General features: G+C 41.5%; 2 protein-coding genes across 3 annotated transcripts in view; one reads left to right on the forward strand and one right to left on the reverse strand.

The window, feature by feature from the left end:
- Window positions 1-37: 37 nt before the first annotated feature.
- On the reverse strand, window positions 38-17,301 carry bdh2 (3-hydroxybutyrate dehydrogenase, type 2). Of its 2 annotated transcripts, none has more exons than XM_084318623.1 (10): window positions 17,277-17,301; window positions 16,420-16,506; window positions 9,866-9,944; window positions 8,744-8,840; window positions 7,917-8,025; window positions 7,346-7,406; window positions 7,046-7,159; window positions 836-894; window positions 554-646; window positions 38-410 (listed from the first exon to the last, which is right to left on the reverse strand). In XM_084318623.1, exons 2-10 carry the CDS (start codon window positions 16,489-16,491, stop codon window positions 357-359), a joined length of 738 nt encoding a protein of 245 aa, XP_084174749.1. In that variant the 5' UTR covers window positions 16,492-16,506; window positions 17,277-17,301; the 3' UTR covers window positions 38-356. The 2 variants fall into 2 exon arrangements, with proteins under 2 accessions (XP_084174749.1, XP_084174748.1); XM_084318622.1 differs by lacking the exon at window positions 17,277-17,301 and adding an exon at window positions 17,115-17,270.
- Window positions 17,302-17,573: 272 nt separating this feature from the next.
- LOC311231339 (uncharacterized protein) overlaps window positions 17,574-19,568 on the forward strand; it is a 28,164-nt gene continuing 26,169 nt past the window's right edge. The window contains exon 1 of the mRNA XM_084317894.1: window positions 17,574-17,679. The gene's annotated coding sequence lies outside the window, so the exon portion shown is untranslated. The remainder of the gene's footprint in view (window positions 17,680-19,568) is intronic.

A 19,568-nucleotide genomic window follows, 5' to 3' on the forward strand; every position in this document is an offset into this window, starting at 1 on the left:
GAGGGGGCAGAAGATGATGACGACAAATCAATTGTAGTCTCATATTTTTTTAATAGTTCCAACAAAATCGTCCCAACACAAATATTCATCATTTGAACAATAATGTATATAGCAGTGCATTACACATTGTCATACTTTGACATAACTGATATTAATGATATCTATTCATTTTACAAGATACATTGGAAAAAGCATATCACATTATTCCCACATAGGCTTAATACCGAAAATGTCAGCAACATCTAAAATATTAAATGTATTGACTTTCAAAAGGCAGCGTGTTCCGAGATTTTCCACTGATATATCTGATTAATAACCATCTGGTGGAGCTATCCGAATTTCCCCATACAGGTTCCTCAGAGTCTCCAACCTCCGTCAATGATGTGCTCTGTTCCAGTCACATAGGCCGACTGTGGAGAAAGGCAGAATATTTTTAATAGTACATTTGTTGGGATTATAAATTTGGGATACTGAAGCCATATAGCTTTATGTCGCCAGTACGTGCATCAGTCATCATGTGTAGTGTATCTCATCTCTGCATGTCGGCACTTACTTCGTCAGAGGCCAGGTAGACGCACAGATAAGCCACCTCCTCCGCTGTGCACATTCTACCCGTCTTCTGCCTGGCCATGAAGTCTTTAAAAGCCTGGGAGGAGAAGAGTTAACAGTATACACTAAACGCCAAGTATAACCTAAAGGGTTTTCTTGGCGTGGCAACCAAGATAAAGATAAGTGCTGAATAACCGGATACAAATGGAATTATTTATGTATAAATTAATGCAAACCAATAACGTGAAGTACACTACAGAAAATAGCTTCTTAGAGCTTAAAGTACCTGTTCTGGGTCAGGTTGGGCCTGGATCCTACCCCTCAGTGATGGAGTATCAACAGTTCCTGAAAAGACAAAAAAACGCACATCTGCAGCAGAGCAGTCTGAATACTTGGTACTACTTACTTACTTACTTACTTATCCTCTTCGTCCCGGTTGGGGCATAAGGCCGCAATCATACACAATACTTGGTACTAGTGCTCACGTTATCCATGAGGGATCTTCTTAGACTGATGGTGAATGTTTAACTTTCCACAGTAGACCAATGAGGTCTGTTACACAGTCATTACTATAGTAATTAGCTCTAAGCACCAGGACATACTGTACCTGTAGACAATAAACTATGATTCAAACAAATTTTTATTTAGTTTGAACTTACCCAATTGACTAGTATCAATTTACGCCTAACCTGGGGCTAGTTCAACCAGTAGTATCAACTTACCCCCAAGTAACCTGGGTCAAGTTCAACCGCACCAGAGGACCTTTTTCTTTTAAGAAGAAATATGTCCATTAGTGCAACAGATGTATTTGTATCATGCCAATTTGAAGTAGCACCCTGAAATATGGGTATTTCGATTTTTCTGCTTAATTTTTCGTTTATCTCAAGGTCATTTTCCAGTATGTAAATATTGACTCATAATGCCCCACTCTCCCCTATTGCAGCAGAGCAGTCTGAATACTTGGTAGGCCTACTGCCCACATTGTCCATGAAGAATTCGTCTTTGACTGACTGGTGGATGTTTAACTTTCCATGCTATGTCTGTTACACAGTCATTAATATATGTAATTAGCTATATGTAATATGTAATCCAAGTGGCTGGACATATTGTACCTGTAGACTGTAAATTATGATGCATGGATAGAAAATATGTCATGTTTAACCTATAGTGTGGCTGTTTTGGAAATAGAATAGGACATCCATATTGTAATCTAACACAACGCTGCTTAGGGAAGGGTGGGGTAAGATGAATCGAACACAACAACGCTGCTTAGGGGAGAGTTGGGTAATATGAATCTAACACAACGCTGCTTAGGGGAGAAAGGGGTAATATGAATCGAACACAACGCTGCTTAGGGGAGAGTGGGGTAATATGAATCTAACACAATGCTGCTTAGGGGAGAGTGGGGTAAAATTAATCTAACACAACACTGCTTAGGGGAGAGTGGGGTAATATTAATCTAACAACGCTGCTTAGGGGAGAATGGGGTAATATGAATCTAACACAATGCTGCTTAGGGGAGAGTGGGGTAAAATTAATCTAACACAACACTGCTTAGGGGAGAGTGGGGTAATATGCATATAACAACACTGCTTAGGGGAGAATGGGGTACAATTAATCTAACAACACTGCTTAGGGGAGAGTGGGGTAATATTAATCTAACACAATGCTGCTTAGGGGAGAGTGGGATAAGATTAATCTAACACAACACTGCTTAGGGGAGAGTGGGGTAATATGAATCTAACACACTGCTGCTTAGGGGAGAGTGGGGTAATATGAATCTAACACACTGCTGCTTAGGGGAGAGTGGGGTAAGATTAATCTAACAATGCTGCTTAGGGGAGTGTGGGGTAAGATTAATCTAACACAATGCTGCTTAGGGGAGAGTGGGGTAAGATTAATCTAACACAATGCTGCTTAGGAGAGAGTGGGTAGGTTGACCAACCCCTGATATCTAAGGAAACTTTCAACATTTATTATTTGTTGTCATTTGACCACAAATTTAGGAAGAACCGTTAATTTAGGCTTTGATGGGTGGAAGCATAATGAAAAAATTACTCAAAAACTGGCTTTTTTGCAGTTAGAAGTAGGGATGCTCGATATTGGCTTTTTTACCGATACCGATATTCCGATATTGTCCAACTCTTAATTTCCGATACCGATATCAACCGATATCAACCGATACCGATATATGCAGGGTTTCCCCCCCCCCCAAAAAACTGAATAATTTCAGGTAACTAATAATTTCACTGGATATATATATAACAAATATTGTTATTGTTTTTTTTCTTTTTTTAAACCGATACCGATATTTTCCGATATCACATTTTCCTGCCGATATCGGCCGATAATATTGGTCGGCCAATAATATCGGACATCCCTAGTTAGAAGTGAAATGTTTACATATCAGGTGTAATGGCTCTTGTGTCAAAGCAAATTTAGCAAGGTTTGAAAATATATTACATACATGTTAATGAATTACCAAGTTACTATAGAACATGTGAACTAATTACCAAAAAGTCAGTTCTGAATTACTGTATAGGACAATTATTATTATTATTTTTTTTTTTTTTATTAAAATGGTGGCTATGGGGAAAGAATTGTCAAAAGAGGTAAAAAAAAAAAAAAGGTAAAAGGTAAGTTGAGCCAGTGGTTCAACCCAGGATACATACAGTACAGGTAGAGGATCTTCCAATATGAGTTAAAGAGGAAGCTTGCTGGCCATGTTGGCTGACTGACTCCACTGTCTTACGCCTAAGATATGCAGTGAAATGTCATGTTAACATATTGTGAACAGTAAACTATCTTGGCATTTGAAAGAGGATTGTTGAAGCAGTCTTTATGTCAGTTTTGGATTATGGTGATGGGATTGATAGAAATGCTGCTCCTTTTACCCCTAGACACGGTCTATCATTCTGCTCTTAGATTCATAACTGGTGATAGTTATAACACTCATCATTGCATCCTGTGTATGATAAGGTGGGTTGGTCTTCTCTATCAGAGAGACAACATAGGCATTGATATCTGTTTATCTTTTTTTTATTATTTCTTTTATTATCTTTTCCCCCCCTCCTTTTTCCGATTTTTCTCCCATCCCACTGTTAGTCGTTATGCCAATTCCCAACCCCCTTCCTGGTTGTTGCGCACTCCCCCCTACTGTTGGTCCAGGGGGCCGGAGACGGTCACATGCTTTCCTCCGACACATGTGCAGCCAGCCGGCAGCCAGCCTGGCAGCGCAGATTCTCACCGGGAGAGTGTAACGTGTGTAGGCCTGCCGCGATAAGCAATAAATCGATTAATTGCCGCGATAATTAAAATTAATGCAATGATTTTGACGGGCGCGATTAATTGCTATTTGCGCGTTTGTTTTAATGAGGCGGAACCAGTGCCCCTTGTCAGTCACTGTCCGTGTTGGGAGGCGGGCCGCTGGCTTTACTACAGAGCACAGCACAGGAGCTCCGTGGGGCAACGCCACATAGCTTAACTACATTTCTCAATAGTGTTGCTCCTTTTAACCAAGTAGCGTTATTTATAGTGTAACGTTAGCTATTTTTAGACCCAAGTAGTTACTCGCTACTGCCCGGAGAAACTGGACTGCTAAATAAAGATGAAAGATCGAGTGTTGATTCTCATTCAATGCTAACAACATTAGCTAAATAGCTAACAAACTAAATACAACGTATAGCATAGCTACAACACAGAATAACGTTAATACAATTACATGCATCATTGTTTACAATGAACGGGTGGGGCTAGTCAAAGGACTGGACACGGGGACAAGTTAAACATGAATTCATTTATTATAACGTAGTAGGTAGTTTCGAGTCGTGCTGCAGTGCCTACGCACCACAGCTATTCTATTATATACTGCTTTGACGCTTCCTCCTCATCGTTGATTGCCTGTAGTAGCTGCATCTAACGTTAGTAGCTAACGTTAAAACTAACCTAAAGTTAGTTGTTCACCAACAATCTCAATATTTGTTTTATCATTAGCTCAAAAACACAGAACCGGACGAGACAAGTTGTCGGCTCATAGGTTCTGCTAGGATAATCACAACAATACTTCCGGTCCGGTCGGTGGGCTTCAAAATAAAAGTTTTGGGAAATAAATTTCTCAAAAAAAAATTCTCTAACCGGTCGCAATAATATCGCTTATCGCGATATTTTCGGGGGCAATTAATCGCCCAGCAAAATGTGTTATCGTGGCAGGCCTAAATGTGTGGAAGGTCACACTACCTCTCTCCAGATGACCTCTGCCAGTGGGTCTTGGACTTCCTGACGGGCAGACCCCAGGTGGTAAGAGCAGGCAACTGCACCTCCTCATCCATCACGCTCAACATAGGGGCCCCCCAGGGCTGTGTTCTGAGCCCCCTCCTCTACTCCCTGTACACACATGACTGCGTGGCACAGTGGAACAACAACACAATCATCAAATTTGCTGATGACACAGTAGTGGTGGGCCTGATCTCTGCCAACGACGAGAGGGCCTACCTGGAAGAGGTAGAGAATCTGTCACAGTGGTGTCAGGAGAACTGCCTCTCCCTGAACGTCAGCAAAACAAAAGAGATGATTGTGGACTTCAGGAGGTCGGGGGTCAAGGACTACAGCCCCCTCAGCATCGACGGGGCACCGGTTGAGAGAGTGAACAGTTTCAAGTACCTCGGAGCCCACATATCCGAGGACTTGACATGGACCACACACATTGACAGTGTTGTGAAGAAGGCACGACAACGCCTCTACTTCCTCAGGCGCCTAAGGAAGTTCCAAGTCAGTCAGAAGATCCTTAAGAACTTCTACTCATGTACAATAGAGAGCATCCTGACTGGCAACATCACCTCCTGGTTTGGGAATAGCACTGCACAAGACCGTAGCAGACTACAAAGAGAGACACGTTCAGCCGAACACACAATTGGAGGGGGGCTTCCCACCCTCCAGAACATTTACAACAAGCGGTGCAGGGGTAAGGCTAAGATAATCATCAAGGACTCCAGCCACCCGAACAACTGCCTCTTTGAACTGCTGCGGTCAGGCAAGCGATACCGGAGTCTTAAGGCGAGCACAGAAAGACTCAGAAGAAGCTTCTATCCCCAGGCCATCAGGCTGCTCAACGAACAATAAACACAACCATCAAATGCACACAGCACACACACCCACACACTCACTTTAAACAAACAACACACTGCAGCACCCACTCTCCACACTTCAGATCACCTAAACACACTTTATATTTATTGGTAAAGGATTTGCACTACAACTCGTACACCTTACTGTAAATTGTACCTAAATTGTACCTCATCCCATTTCTGCTTTGCACTATATAGTATTGTATATTAATACATTGCATAGTATATTGTATATTGTATGGTAACTCAGTTACTTCTATTCTGCATCGAACATTGTACATGTCTATACTGAACACTGTGACCTCTATTTTTACTTCTATTTTACATGCTATACTATTTTATTTCATACTTATCTTGTCTAGCACAGTCTCTGGAGCGTAACAGTAAGAAGCATTTTGTATAAAAGTATTCTGTACTTCTGTATGACAACTATTAAAGAAACTTGAAAACTTGAAACAGGTCCTACCCTCGCTGTGCAGGCGCCCCGACCGAACTGTAGGGGTCGCTGTCCACAACGCCCAGGACCCACCCATCAGCTTTCCCACCCCTAACACTGCCAATTGTGTTAGTATGAACGACCAGCCAAGCTGATAGCAACGCCGAGAGCTGGACTCGAACCCAGCGTCTCCAGCGTTGATGGCGAGCGCCTTGCCCACTACACCACCTAGCCGCCCATCTGTTTATCTTTAAGGCCATTGATGGTAAATTGCCACCAAATATCACAATGATGGACAATGATTAGATTTGTGGACCTTATCTGACCCGCTCAAGTGATTGGCTAATATTTAAGGCCCCACGAGTTCAGTCTGAACTTGGTATGTCTGCCTTTTGTTTTGATGCACCAGCCTCCTGGAATGATCTTCAACTCACACAAAATAATCTGTTGAATTTACTTGTAATCTTGACAGCATTGTAAATGAGGGGTGAAACCTCAATGTCCATTTTGAGAATAAGTAAAGGTTTCAATCAATCAATCAATCAAAAAGAAAACATGTCTTGATGGGCTTGATGTTCAATTGCATTTGATAGAGGAATAGATCATCTTTTGTGATGTCCACATTTCTTACTTGGTTTGAACTTACCCCCTTTGGCTAGTATCAATTTACCCCTAACCTGGGGCAAGTTTAAATAGAGAAGAAGTTATATTTGCATACCTTTTGTGCAGATGCATTCATTTCTTATCATGTAAAATGTACTTGTTTTTACTTCTGCTTAATTGTTCCTTTATCTCAAGGTCATTTTACAGTGTGTAAATATTTACTCATAATACCCCACTCTCCCCTATTGACCTTGAATCATAGTTTGGAGGAAGATTAAAAAGGGGAACACAAGCTATTTTCTTCACAGGGTGTTTTGAACAACAACACACTTACCAGGACAGACACAATTGCAGCGAACGCCTTGCTCAAGGTAATCAGCCGCAACAGACTTGGTGAGCCCAATCACCGCGGCCTTGGAGGTGCTGTAGACACACCGGTTCACAACGCCTGTAACAGGATAGCGCACACACAGTATATGCACATGCACACGTACACACACACACACACACACACACACACACACACACACACACATAAGAGGATTACAATGACAATGGGCATACTTTGTTCCAGCGACTTCAATGCCTAACATTTAGAACTGTATTTTCACATCTATGCCTGGTTGTACTTCACCTTTTATACTGGATGCAACTGATGCCATGTTAATAATGTTTCCTGACTTTTCTGCCAGCATCTAGAAGGAGAAAACAATGCAGGCATTATTGGCATACATATAATGTATTTAAAATTACCCAACCCCTTGTGACCCACAGGTCTTCATCAGTTCATAGTCTTCCCATCCCCTCACAAGATGGAATAACCTCTGAGACAATTTGGTCCGTTTATGACTAAAGCTGATTAGCGTCTGGGCGCAATTAGCAGCCATCATGTCACAGGCTCAAAGTAATGCTGCTAATCCCACGGAACAAAGTAAAAAAAAGAAAAAAAAAAATTGACTCCATTTCCACCAACACCTATCTATCTCTCTCTCTCTCTCTATCCTCCCCCTCCATATCTCTGTGTCTCTCTCTCCTCCCTCTCTGTCTCTCTCTATCTCTCTCCCTCTCTGTGTGTGTCTCTCTCTCTCTCTCTCTCTCTCTCTCTCAACAGGATAAACAAAGAGGCAGGATGGACATATGTTTTATTTTCCCTAATCCCCTGGTTGAGGGTGCTAGAGGGGAGGAAGAAGGGAGGCAAAGGTCACCTTAGGCAGGAAAGCCCTGATCATGAGGTACATGCTGCGGACATTGACGTTCATGGTGAAGTCCCAGTCGGCCCCCTCGCAGTCCAGGATGGAGCCGTGATGGACAAACCTGAGAGAGCAGATAGTGTTTGTATTTTTGGTATATTTCTTCTAGTACACGTCACCCAAAAAAGCAGCTGAAACCGCAACTTTCGGTTATTGTCTACCTGCAATATACCTCCACTGTAAGTCAACGTCCACACCATATTGGCACTGAGAACCTCTGAACGGTAGATTGGTGACTTGAAATAAGGGCTGTTCAAAGTGACAAAGTCACTGTGTTTCCTCACCCTATTACCGTGTGGCGATTTGGCAAACATTATGAAGGTGGCAACTAACTAGTGACCCGTTAAGGTGATTGGTGCCAAAAGGTCAGGTGGAGGTTAAGCCTGAGGGTACAGGGATTTTTTAAATGTAGTTAAGCAGGGTAGAGACATATGCTTTATGCGAGCGGTGGGTATTGGGATTACCTAGTAGAGGTGTGGGTGTACTCATGATAAACTTGAAATCATATACTTGTATTACATAAAAGGTTTATTTACACCGTATACACCTACATGTAACTCTGTATGATAGCATGTGTGTGAATGGGTGGATGTGAGACATAAGTTGTAAAGCGCTTTGGATAAAAGTGCTATATAAATGCAGTCAATTACATTTGCGCTTGGATACTCTGGTTACATGCACATATATATATATATATATATATATATATGAATATACTTGATCAGCATAAAGCAGTGTTTTTTCCCCCAGTAGCTAAGGTTAGAGAGAAGGGGATAAAGTACCCAGCGATGTTGACCAGCACGTCTATGCGCTCGTGCTCCAGGGCCAGAGCTTCCACTTCATCCTTCTTGGTCACGTCCACCACTTTGGTCCTGATCCCTGGAATAGAATGGCATCTCATGTTCCAGTGCAGCGATGACAATCAGAATCTAAATTTGACAACTCAGACGAGACAGTTAACAAAAAAAACTAAAACACGACTGTTTGGTCTTCATTCTTTTGTATCACTGTTGTTGTTGTTGTTGTTGTTGTTGTTGTTGTTGTTATAGTTGTTATTATGATGATCATTATTGTCATTGTCATTGCTATTATTATTATTAGTAGTAGTAGTAGTACAGCTAGCCTATTATTATTAGTTATTGTATAATAAATACAGTAATATATCAATACCAGACTAAATGAAAACATAATTAAAAAAAAATGAAATCAACTCAAAACATGTCTGTAGGTTAAAAGAGGAGCATCAAGAGATTTGTGCCGTGATTAATAGGATTAGTGGAGACAGAATAGAATGTGCGTACAGTGGGGTGATGCCTATCTATCTAACCAGAATATCTAGGTTGCTCTCTTTGTACGGCCAGCGGGCACAGTCTGGTCTAGTACTGGTCAACCCAGTGAATATTAGCTAAAAGTAGATCACAGAGTACTGTACAGGTCAACAGCATTATACTATGCAGGCGGTCATGAGAATAATTGACCTATCTCAAGCCCCGACCTCTTTTCTTGATCCTCCAATCACAACGGTTGCTTCCCTCAGCCGAGAGGGAAGAAACAGCTGCGATTGTAGGATCAAGAAAAGAGGACAGGGTTTGAGATAGATCAATTACCATTATAACACTGGTAGGCTAATATATAAATTATATAATATATAATTATAAAAAGAATTATATTATTATATTAATATATAATAGTATAGTGTATACTATTATAATAATTGTATTGTTGTTATTATTATTATCATTATAATATATATAATTGTTTTGTGTGTATATAATATCTTGTTAAAAGCTTTATTCTGGCTGTCAAAGAAACGTGATGAGAAGAAGAAAAAAAATAGCCCATCTTCCTGACTGTATACTGGTTGTCCACTAGATGGGAGCAGTACACCAAGAGATTAACATCACCTGGAATTCCCTCCAGCTCCTTCAGCTTCTCTCCATTGATGTCCGTCGCTGTGACTTGAGCTCCCTCTTTGGCAAATTCCTGCATTTTAATATGAAAATGACAGCACTTTCAAATGGCTCAGCATTATCACATAATATACTTAGCCTAAACATGTAGCCTAATTTTCATTTGTTGAAAAACAACAAGAACAACTAGGCTAAATCATGCATTCATCTTTAATATAATTGAATATACACTACTGATGCTTGGCATAAGCAAGGTGCAGTTAAAGTTTGGTTACTTCCTATCAAAACCCGTATTGCTGTCTGAAAGTAAATAATGAACTTGCTGTGGCTCTGGAGAATCATCCTGGACCCTCCAAATGGCAGCAATATAATATCAAGGCTCCACTACGGAGATTCTATTAAATAGAGTGTTTTGTCACTCTCACACACCGCCAGGCCGGCTTGTTGTATGCCATCGCTCCCTCAGTTCAGGAGTTCAACGACGCATCACCCATGTCATTAACCACACAACAGACCATTTCGGCACAAGTACCTTTTAAAGTGTAAAATAATGGAAAGTTCACAGGAGTCTCTTCAGATGTATCTCTCAATACTAAGCGAGAATAGCTGCTGCTCTGCCAATCCAAGACGGGGTGAACGGTTGGGGATACACCGGACCGACTTTTCCCGTCCCGATACCGATACCTGGGCTTTGGGTATCGGCCGATACCGAGTACCGATCCGATACCCATTGTTCAATTAACAAACTGTATGCCTCACTGTGTGGAAGAGACTGGGATAATTCTTTTGTGCAAGGAAACAATCAGGCTTGACTTAAAACATTACTTTCCTAACTTAGTGAAACAAAATGTAACAAATTAACACATAGATATAAATGTACTGAATTGTTATTTATTATTTGATTTATTGTTATATTATATTATTATAAAAAATAAAAAAATTCCGATATATATTTTTTTCCGGTACCCGATCCAGCTATTTTAGTCATATCTGGGCCGATATCCGATATCAATATCAGGTCGATGCATCCCTAATCAATGTGTTGGGACTCACCCCCTGTTGCATACAACAACAACACAAGCACACTATCATTCTGCCCTCAGATGTATTACTGGTGACAGATATGATGTGACCACTGTGGCCTTTATGAAAAGGTTGGATGGCCTTCTCTGGTTGAAAGGTGTAACTATACTACGATCATTGGTATTTGTTTAATTTGAAAGCCCTTATTGGTAAACTTCCCTCTACACTGTTGGAATGGAATCTTGGAACCTATTCTACATGTTCAAATGACTGGTTGGCTCTTAGGGTTCCTCTAGTTTGCTCTGAACTAGGAAACAACTGCCTCTTCCTTGGATGCTTCCAACACCTGGAATGCCCTCCAACTGACTCTGAAGGTTCTTCCTTCTTTTGCTGCATTCAAAAGTATGATCTCCAACCACTGTGTGTCGACGCGTAACGGTCTTGGCTGACTTTATTGTTTACTCTTGTTCATTGTGCCTATATGTAAGAAATTGCTGATAAACTATGTTAACTTGTTTTGTAAGCTTGTCATTGCTGAACTCTTTATTTGTCACACAGATGAACACACACATGCGAGATGATGTGGGTGGATGTGGATAATGAGGGTAACCTCAGTGTCTTACGAGTTGAAATAAAGGCTTGAAATTAACCCTTTCACTGCCACAACTACCGGCGACCGTCGGTTGTGTGATAGTAAAGGGTTAACCTTCTGTCGTGTGGCAGTGAAAGGGTTAAATTAAATGAAGGAAATGGAGCCAACGTTGACCCCATCCTAACAAAAGTTACATATCTGCCAAAAGTGTTTTGCGCTCTGTCTGGCGAGAATAGATCACTCTGTCTGGCGAGAATAGATCACTCTGTCTGGCGAGAATAGATCACTCTCTGTCTGACGAGAACAGATCACTCTCTGTCAGGCGAGAATACATCACTCTCTGTCTGGCGAGAATAGATCACTCTGTCTGAATAGATCACTCTCTGTCTGGCGAGAATAGATCACTCTCTGTCTGGCGAGAATAGATCACTCTCTGTCTGGCGAGAATAGATCACTCTGTCTGGCGAGAATAGATCACTCTGTCTGGCGAGAACAGATCAGATCACTCTCTGTCTGGCGAGAATAGATCACTCTCTGTCTGGCGAGAATAGATCACTCTCTGTCTGACGAGAACAGATCACTCTCTGTCTGGCGAGAATAGATCACTCTGTCTGGCGAGAATAGATCACTCTCTGTCTGGCGAGAACAGATCACTCTCTGTCTGGCGAGAACAGATCACTCTCTGTCTGATGAGAACAGATCACTCTCTGTCTGGCGAGAACAGATCACTCTCTGTCTGACGAGAACAGATCACTCTCTGTCTGGCGAGAACAGATAACTCTCTTCTTGCATGGCTGCCAACACTGGACAATGTGACAGGTGTCACATTAAACAAAGAAAGGTCCTGCACATTGTCTTCACTTACATCAAATTTTAATGATGACAACGTTTCGGTCAAACAACCATTGTCAGGTATATGAATACACAATGTAAGTAGCCTGTATATAAGTATATATATATTTTTTTTATCATGGTTCATGTGATATTGTTGTTATGTACCATTTACACTTCGTAGGTCACCAATACTGGTTTAATGTATTTAATTTAATGTACTTTACTAAAATGGTAAATGGACTGCATTCATATAGCGCTTTAAAACGTATGCCTCACATTCACCCATTCACTCACGCACCGAAGGTGACCATGCAAGGTGCCAACCTGCTCATCGGGAGCAGTTAGGGGTTAAGTGTCTTGCTCAAGGACAGTTCGACATGCTGGGAATCAAACAGGGACCCTTCAGATTACCAGATGGCCGCTCTACCTCCTGAGCCACTGTCGCCCCCAACTAGTTGTGTGGTTTTTCTAATTTTCTTTTTACATTATATACAAAAAATACATTTATGAATGATTCTGATATTGGGGATTATATTGTTGTGATTATTACCCTATCACCTGGATGGGCCTCCCCACCCCCTCTAAGTGTCAATTGGCCCTATTGTGTAACGTGAAATATTGACCTGTTCCCCCTTTGTCCATATACTGTACCTGACTAACGTTGTTTGACTGAAACGTTTAAGTATATGTAAGTGAAGACAGTATGCAGAACTTGTCTTTGTTAATGTGGAGAATATATCACTCATCTGAGGATTTCAACAACACCTTGGTGTACTGGAACAATCATCCCTACTCTGTAGAATGTTAAAATGGCACCGTTTTATCTCATGTTTTTGTAGGCTTCAAGTTACCTCTCTCTTCTCCTTAATACGTATTACTTGTTTCGCAAAACGAGGCTATATCCCCAAGACAATATACTGGCGTAGTGACCACACTTCTTTATAAGCATCTGTACACTTGTTTGCCAGGGTTGAAGGGTGGGTTGAAGGGTAAGTTGACAGTTGACATAGTGGTGGCAACACATTTTTCCTTAACCAATTTGGTTCCAAATGGGGGACAGATTTGCAGTTGATTGACAGTGCAGATTGAGGTCAACGTTTTAAGTCACTGGTGTGCATACTACCAAGGACCTAACGCGTGGTGTCCTACTGTCCTAATTATTATGTCTGGAGGTGGATGTGTGCTGTAGCGTGGGGTCTAGGGTCTCCTGAGCTAGTATTGATTTAACGTGGGAAGATAGCGGGGCTTCAATATCTTATATATACTGTAGATACCTGAACACTGTGGATGTTAAAATCACAGAATTTGTATTTGCTAAAAGAAAATCACTCAATAAAATGCAATCACACTTGTTGCAGCGCTAAGCCTTGGCACCCTTTGAAACCAATCATATGCGTCTCTCCGTTATCAACCAAGGACAAAGACGACTTCAAACTGGAAATGGTAACAACAGATGAGGTACTCAAAAAAACTGAGCGCCCTCCAACCCAACAAGGCCACTGGCCATGACAACATCCCCTCCAAATTCCTCAGAGACTCAGCAGCCGCCATCACCCCAGTCATCACACACATAATAAACCTCTCCATAAAACAGGGACACGTCCCCAAGGACTTCAAAATTGCGAGAGTGACCCCTCTGCACAAAAAAGGCAGTAAATTAGACCCAGGCAACTACCGCCCTGTTTCTATCCTTACCTCCATCTCGAAAGTCATGGAAAAAATTGTATACGAACAGGTCGAAAAATACCTTGCGGAAAGAAATCTAATCTACGAATTCCAATCTGGCTTCAGAACATCCCACTCCACTGACACATGCCTTCTCTATTTAAACGACCACATCAAACAAGAGGTGGACGCGGGCAAATACTGCGGCATGGTCATGCTGGACCTACAAAAGGCCTTCGACACTGTCAATCACACCATTCTGATTGACAAGCTAAAAGCAATTGGTTTTGATAGTCTATCAGTGAGCTGGATGCAATCCTACCTGGAGGGGAGAGAGCAGATGGTGGAGGTAAACGGTACCCTATCCCCCCCCCTCACAGTAAACTGTGGTGTTCCACAAGGAAGCATACTAGGTCCGCTACTGTTCCTAATTTATGCAAATGACATGTCGTCAGCTTGTGACTGCAACTTGTTCCTGTTTGCGGACGACTCAGCCCTGCTGGTCTCTGACAAGAACAAGTTACAGGTTGAAAAAACCCTCAGCTCAGAACTAGGCAAAATCTGCATATGGCTCGCTGATAACAAACTATCATTACACATGGGCAAAACAGAGTCCATTCTCTTCGGTTCAAATAACAAACTCAGCAAGACCGACGGCTTCTCAGTTACAGTGGGTGACAATATTGTCACAAGGAAAGAAGATATTACCTACCTGGGTTCCATCCTAGAGGCAAATCTTTCCTGTGACAAAATGGCATCCAATGTAATAAAAAAAGTCAACCAACGAACTCGATTCTTGTACCGGATCTCCTCACTGGTAAACAAGAATACCCTGAAGACTCTAGCAGGAGCACTCATTCAAGGGTACTACGACTATGCTTGCACCTCATGGTACCAAAGCACCTCAAAGGCGCTAAAAACAAAATTACAAACATCTCAAAACAAACTGGTCAGACTACTGCTTGACCTTACTCCTAGAACCCACCTCACCCCTGCCCACTTTGACAACCTAGGATGGCTTAGAGTAGACGACAGAGTACAGCAACTTGCAATGGGCCTGGTCTACAAGATACACTACACGACCAAGGTACCCATGTACATGACAAAATACTTCCCAAAGGTCAGTGAATACCACGATCACAACACCAGAGGGAGCTCCACAAATCATGTTAAACCCAGATTCGGCTCAAACAAGGGACAAAACACGTTTCGCAATTATGCCACATCAATGTGGAACGCCCTACCCAAAGCTGTAAAGGAATGTGAATCACTACCCACTTTCAAAAACACTCTCAAAAAACACCTAAGGGAGACTGCAACTCGAAACTGGCCCCTGTAAATGTCCGAACACAACCCCCTCCAATGTACAGTAAATTACCAAGTATGGTCTTGTCAATAATCCAATGTACAGTGTTGTTTGTACAGTTGTACAGTGTCCCCCACCCACCCCTCCTCCGATCACGACTGCCACTTCCCTCAGTTTGTCCGAGGGAAGTAGTTGTGGTTGGCAGATCAAGAAAAAATAGATGACTACTAGGGCTGCACGATTAATCGAAGAAAAAAAAAAAAAAAAAAAAAAGCGATCTTGATTCATAGACATAAAAAAAAATACAAATAAATAATTACTTAAAAAAAAATTGTGATTCACATTTTAGCAAGAATCGTGCAGCCCTAATGACTACTCTCATTCAAACATATTTATAAAAGGAAACGGTGGTTTTCCTTTGCTGGGGTGTCTCTTGGCTATAGGGCTGCAACACTAACCTGCCTTACTGCAGTAGTAGAAGACATACTTCAGACACGGTTGGGCACTATACCACCATAACTGTCATCTCTGATTCATTTATTTTTTTCCTTTCTATCTTTTTCTCCCATCCCCCATTTGAGTCATTATGCCAATTCCCTTCCTGGTCGTTGCACGCATTGCCCTACTGTCTGCCTGGGGAGGGTGTAGAACTACCACATGCCTCCTCCGATACATGTGGAGTTGCCAGCCGCTTCTTTTCACCTGACAGCGAGGAGTTTCACTGGGAGACCGTAGCGCGTACATTTTATTTATCTATTTTTCTTGTTGCGTAGATGTGTAGGCACAATCTGAATGTAGAATGTATTATCATCGTACAACCAAGGCCCGGTTGCTGATTTTATCAAACTAACTCTGGATAAAATAAAGAAGGGATAGAAAGTAGCATTAGCAAGTCCTGATATTTCAATCTCACTGGCAAAGAAAAACAACAGAAAGGGTATGGAGAGGGTGGGTGGATGGACAGAGAGCCAGATAGACCACAGGGACTGGATATTGATTTAAATCACAATCAAGCAGGTACTGACTTCATAATGTGGGCCCACACCACACGCCACTAAATGGACCATTTAATTTCCTCTAACTGTGGATGTTAAATGTAACAGTGTTGAGCACTTATGAAGACATTACTATTGCCGCTGCTCGTCCAATCCCCTGAGCTGCTGCTGACAACACGATCACTTTCCCATCCAGGCGGCCCATGGTGGTCTTTCACTGCTGGGATTCAAGAAAAAAAATAAAAATAATAATAATAATAATAATAATAATAATAATAATAATAATAATAATAATAATAATAATAATAATAATAGAAGGGCTTTGTTTCGTGCAAGTGTATTTTCTTTAAGACTTTGTTTTGTCTTTACCCGACACACACACACACACACACACACACACACACACACACACACACACACACACACACACACACACACACACACACACACACACACACACACACACACACACACACACACACACACACACACACACACACACACAAGTTATGCAAAACTTGTGCAGGTTGTTTTATATCTACAAGGAGCCAGCATGGAATTAGGTTAATTAGCTAGACTCGCACCACTTATTGATGTTTGTAAAAGCAGGTTTGCATACCTGTATATCCCTTACCTACTCTTACTAGTTACCACTGGCCAGTTACTTACATAGTGTGTGTGTGTGTATACCTGTATCACTGTACATAATAATACTGTAACACTGTACATACATTAGATTAGCATGTTTACACAGTAGTAGCCTACTCATTTATATTATGTTCCATTTGAATCAGTTGTACATTGTATATTTTAATGCACTACTGTTACCTTTGCACTCTGGTTAGATGCCAACTTGTTTTTCGTTGTACTGCACTACGTATGCTGTTCGATGACAATGCATTTGAATCTATCGATCTATTAAAACATTAGGAGTAAGTTGTGTAAACAAAGCTAATTCAAACGTAGACTCGGAAAGGCTTCTAAACCTACCTTTGCACTCAGTCACGTTGTTGACGTTGACGTCGAAGTCAGGCGGAGCCTCACGTGTCCCTTTTCCGACATTTCTATTGGCTTCTTATCAGGAAGTGTGCGTACCTGTCAGATGGTACAGTAGACTAGACGCTACACGCAGCGTGCTACAGTATTATGTCTCACAGATCTGAGGTCCACGTCGTAATACCATCACTGTGGCAATGGTCCATTCGTTGGTGTTAAGAACGGATCCCTGGCCGATCGTGTACCACGGTCTACCCAGTATGCCTTGCGCCGCGGTCCGACAAAGATACTCGAGGGAGGAGGGATGCCGAACATGAAGTAATTTCCCCGGCAAAAAACAACAACTTTTGCGGATCAAACTTTAAGATTTGCTACGTATTTTGCATGGAATCTTGAGGTACGTAGTAATCATTTGTTTCCTCTTGTGCATTTGTCATACATGATGTTACTACCGAGATTGTTTCTTAAAGTTCATGTCGCTGAAGTTAGCATAGCCTCCGATTCGGGGTTAAGGGGGAACAAATAATGACATTAGCGGCTGCTTCTCCGTTTAATCACCGCTTGCAGGCCTAGTTTTATAGCATGACATCTTGCTGCTACAAGAGAGAACAGTTACCTTTATATTCTGTACTTTTACAGTATTGAGGCCTTGCATGGAATGTTAAAATGTTTGTGTAGTTATTTCTCTTCCAGCATGGCGGCCTGTAGCATAGCAACCATTGTTTTGTACATGGCAGAAGAGACAACGGTTGCTATGTGTGTATATATGTGAAATATATTAACAAAATAATAATAAACAAGTAACAGTATAATAGTAATAGCATGCTTTTAGTGGTTACCAATGGTTACAGGCAGCCATACTGGAAGAAAGAACTACACAAACATTCTGTGCAAAGCCTAGGTTGAATGAATGAATGAATGAAAATGAATGAAAACTTTATTTAACAGATTGCAGAATGGGTACAATACAGTACGGCTCAATACATACAATTGTTAAGGGGATGCAGACCTGAGAAAGACGTTTGTCTTGTTTCCATCAGGGTCCCCCATTTTCAATTCATATAGACATATATGACATACATGACATACAGATAGTCAGTACTGCTACATCTATACATTTATGACATACCAGATTTGCAAATACAGTACTGTTTGTGATACAGAAGGAGTCAAGAAAAGGGAGTATATACATTTGACGTAGAAACTGTACATTGGAGGTTGGGTGGGGGGGGTTGGGTACATTGGGATATTGACAACTATACTGGGTAATTTACATTGGAGGTGGTTGGGGTGGGGGGGGGGTGGGGGGGGGGGGGGCGGGGGGCATACTGTATAAACAAGTAACACTGTACATTGAGGGGGGGGGGGGAGGAGACACTGTACAAACAAACACAAATGTACATTGAACTATTGACAAAACCATACTAGGTAAATGACTGTACATTGGAGGGGGTTGGAATGATTGGGTTAGGATATTTACAGGGGCCAGTGTTGAATTGCAGTCTCCCGTAGGTGTCCCTTGAGAGTGAATTAATGAGAACTGTATTTAACAGATTGCAGGTACAATACAGTACGGCTCAATACACACAATTGTTAAGGGGATGCAGACCAGAGAAAGACGTTTGTCTTGTTTACATCAGGGTCCCCCATTTTCAATTCATAGTGACATTTATGACATACACAACACAACAATGTACAGTCATTTACCTAGTATGGTTTTGTCAATAGTCCAATGTACAATTTTGTTTGTTTGTACAGAGTCTCCCCCCCCTCAATGTACAGTTTTGCTTGTTTATACAGTGTGCCCCCCCCCCCCCCCCCCCCCCCCAACCACCTCCAATGTAAATTACCCAGTATGGTTGTCAATATCCCAGTGTACCCAACCCCCCCCACCCAACCTCCTCCAATGTACAGTTTCTACGTCAAATGTATATACTCCCTTTTCTTGACTCCTTCTGTATCACAAACAGTACTGTATTTGCAAATCTGGTATGTCATAAATGTATAGATGTAGCAGTACTGACTATCTGTATGTCATGTATGTCATATATGTCCTGATGAATTGAAAATGGGGGACCCTGGTGGAAACAAGACGAAAGTCTTTCTCTGGTCTGCATCCCCTTAACAATTGTGTGTATTGAGCTGTACTGTATTGTACCCATTCTGCAATCTGTTAATAAAGTTTTCAATCAATCAATCAACATACATGACATCATGACATTTATGGCATAGGGACATACTTGACATAGGTATATAGTACTGTTACTTACATTGGGACATATACGA

Source organism: Notolepis coatsorum (genome assembly GCF_963971535.1).
Source record: "Notolepis coatsorum genome assembly, chromosome: 7".
Classification (NCBI taxonomy): domain Eukaryota; kingdom Metazoa; phylum Chordata; class Actinopteri; order Aulopiformes; family Paralepididae; genus Notolepis; species Notolepis coatsorum.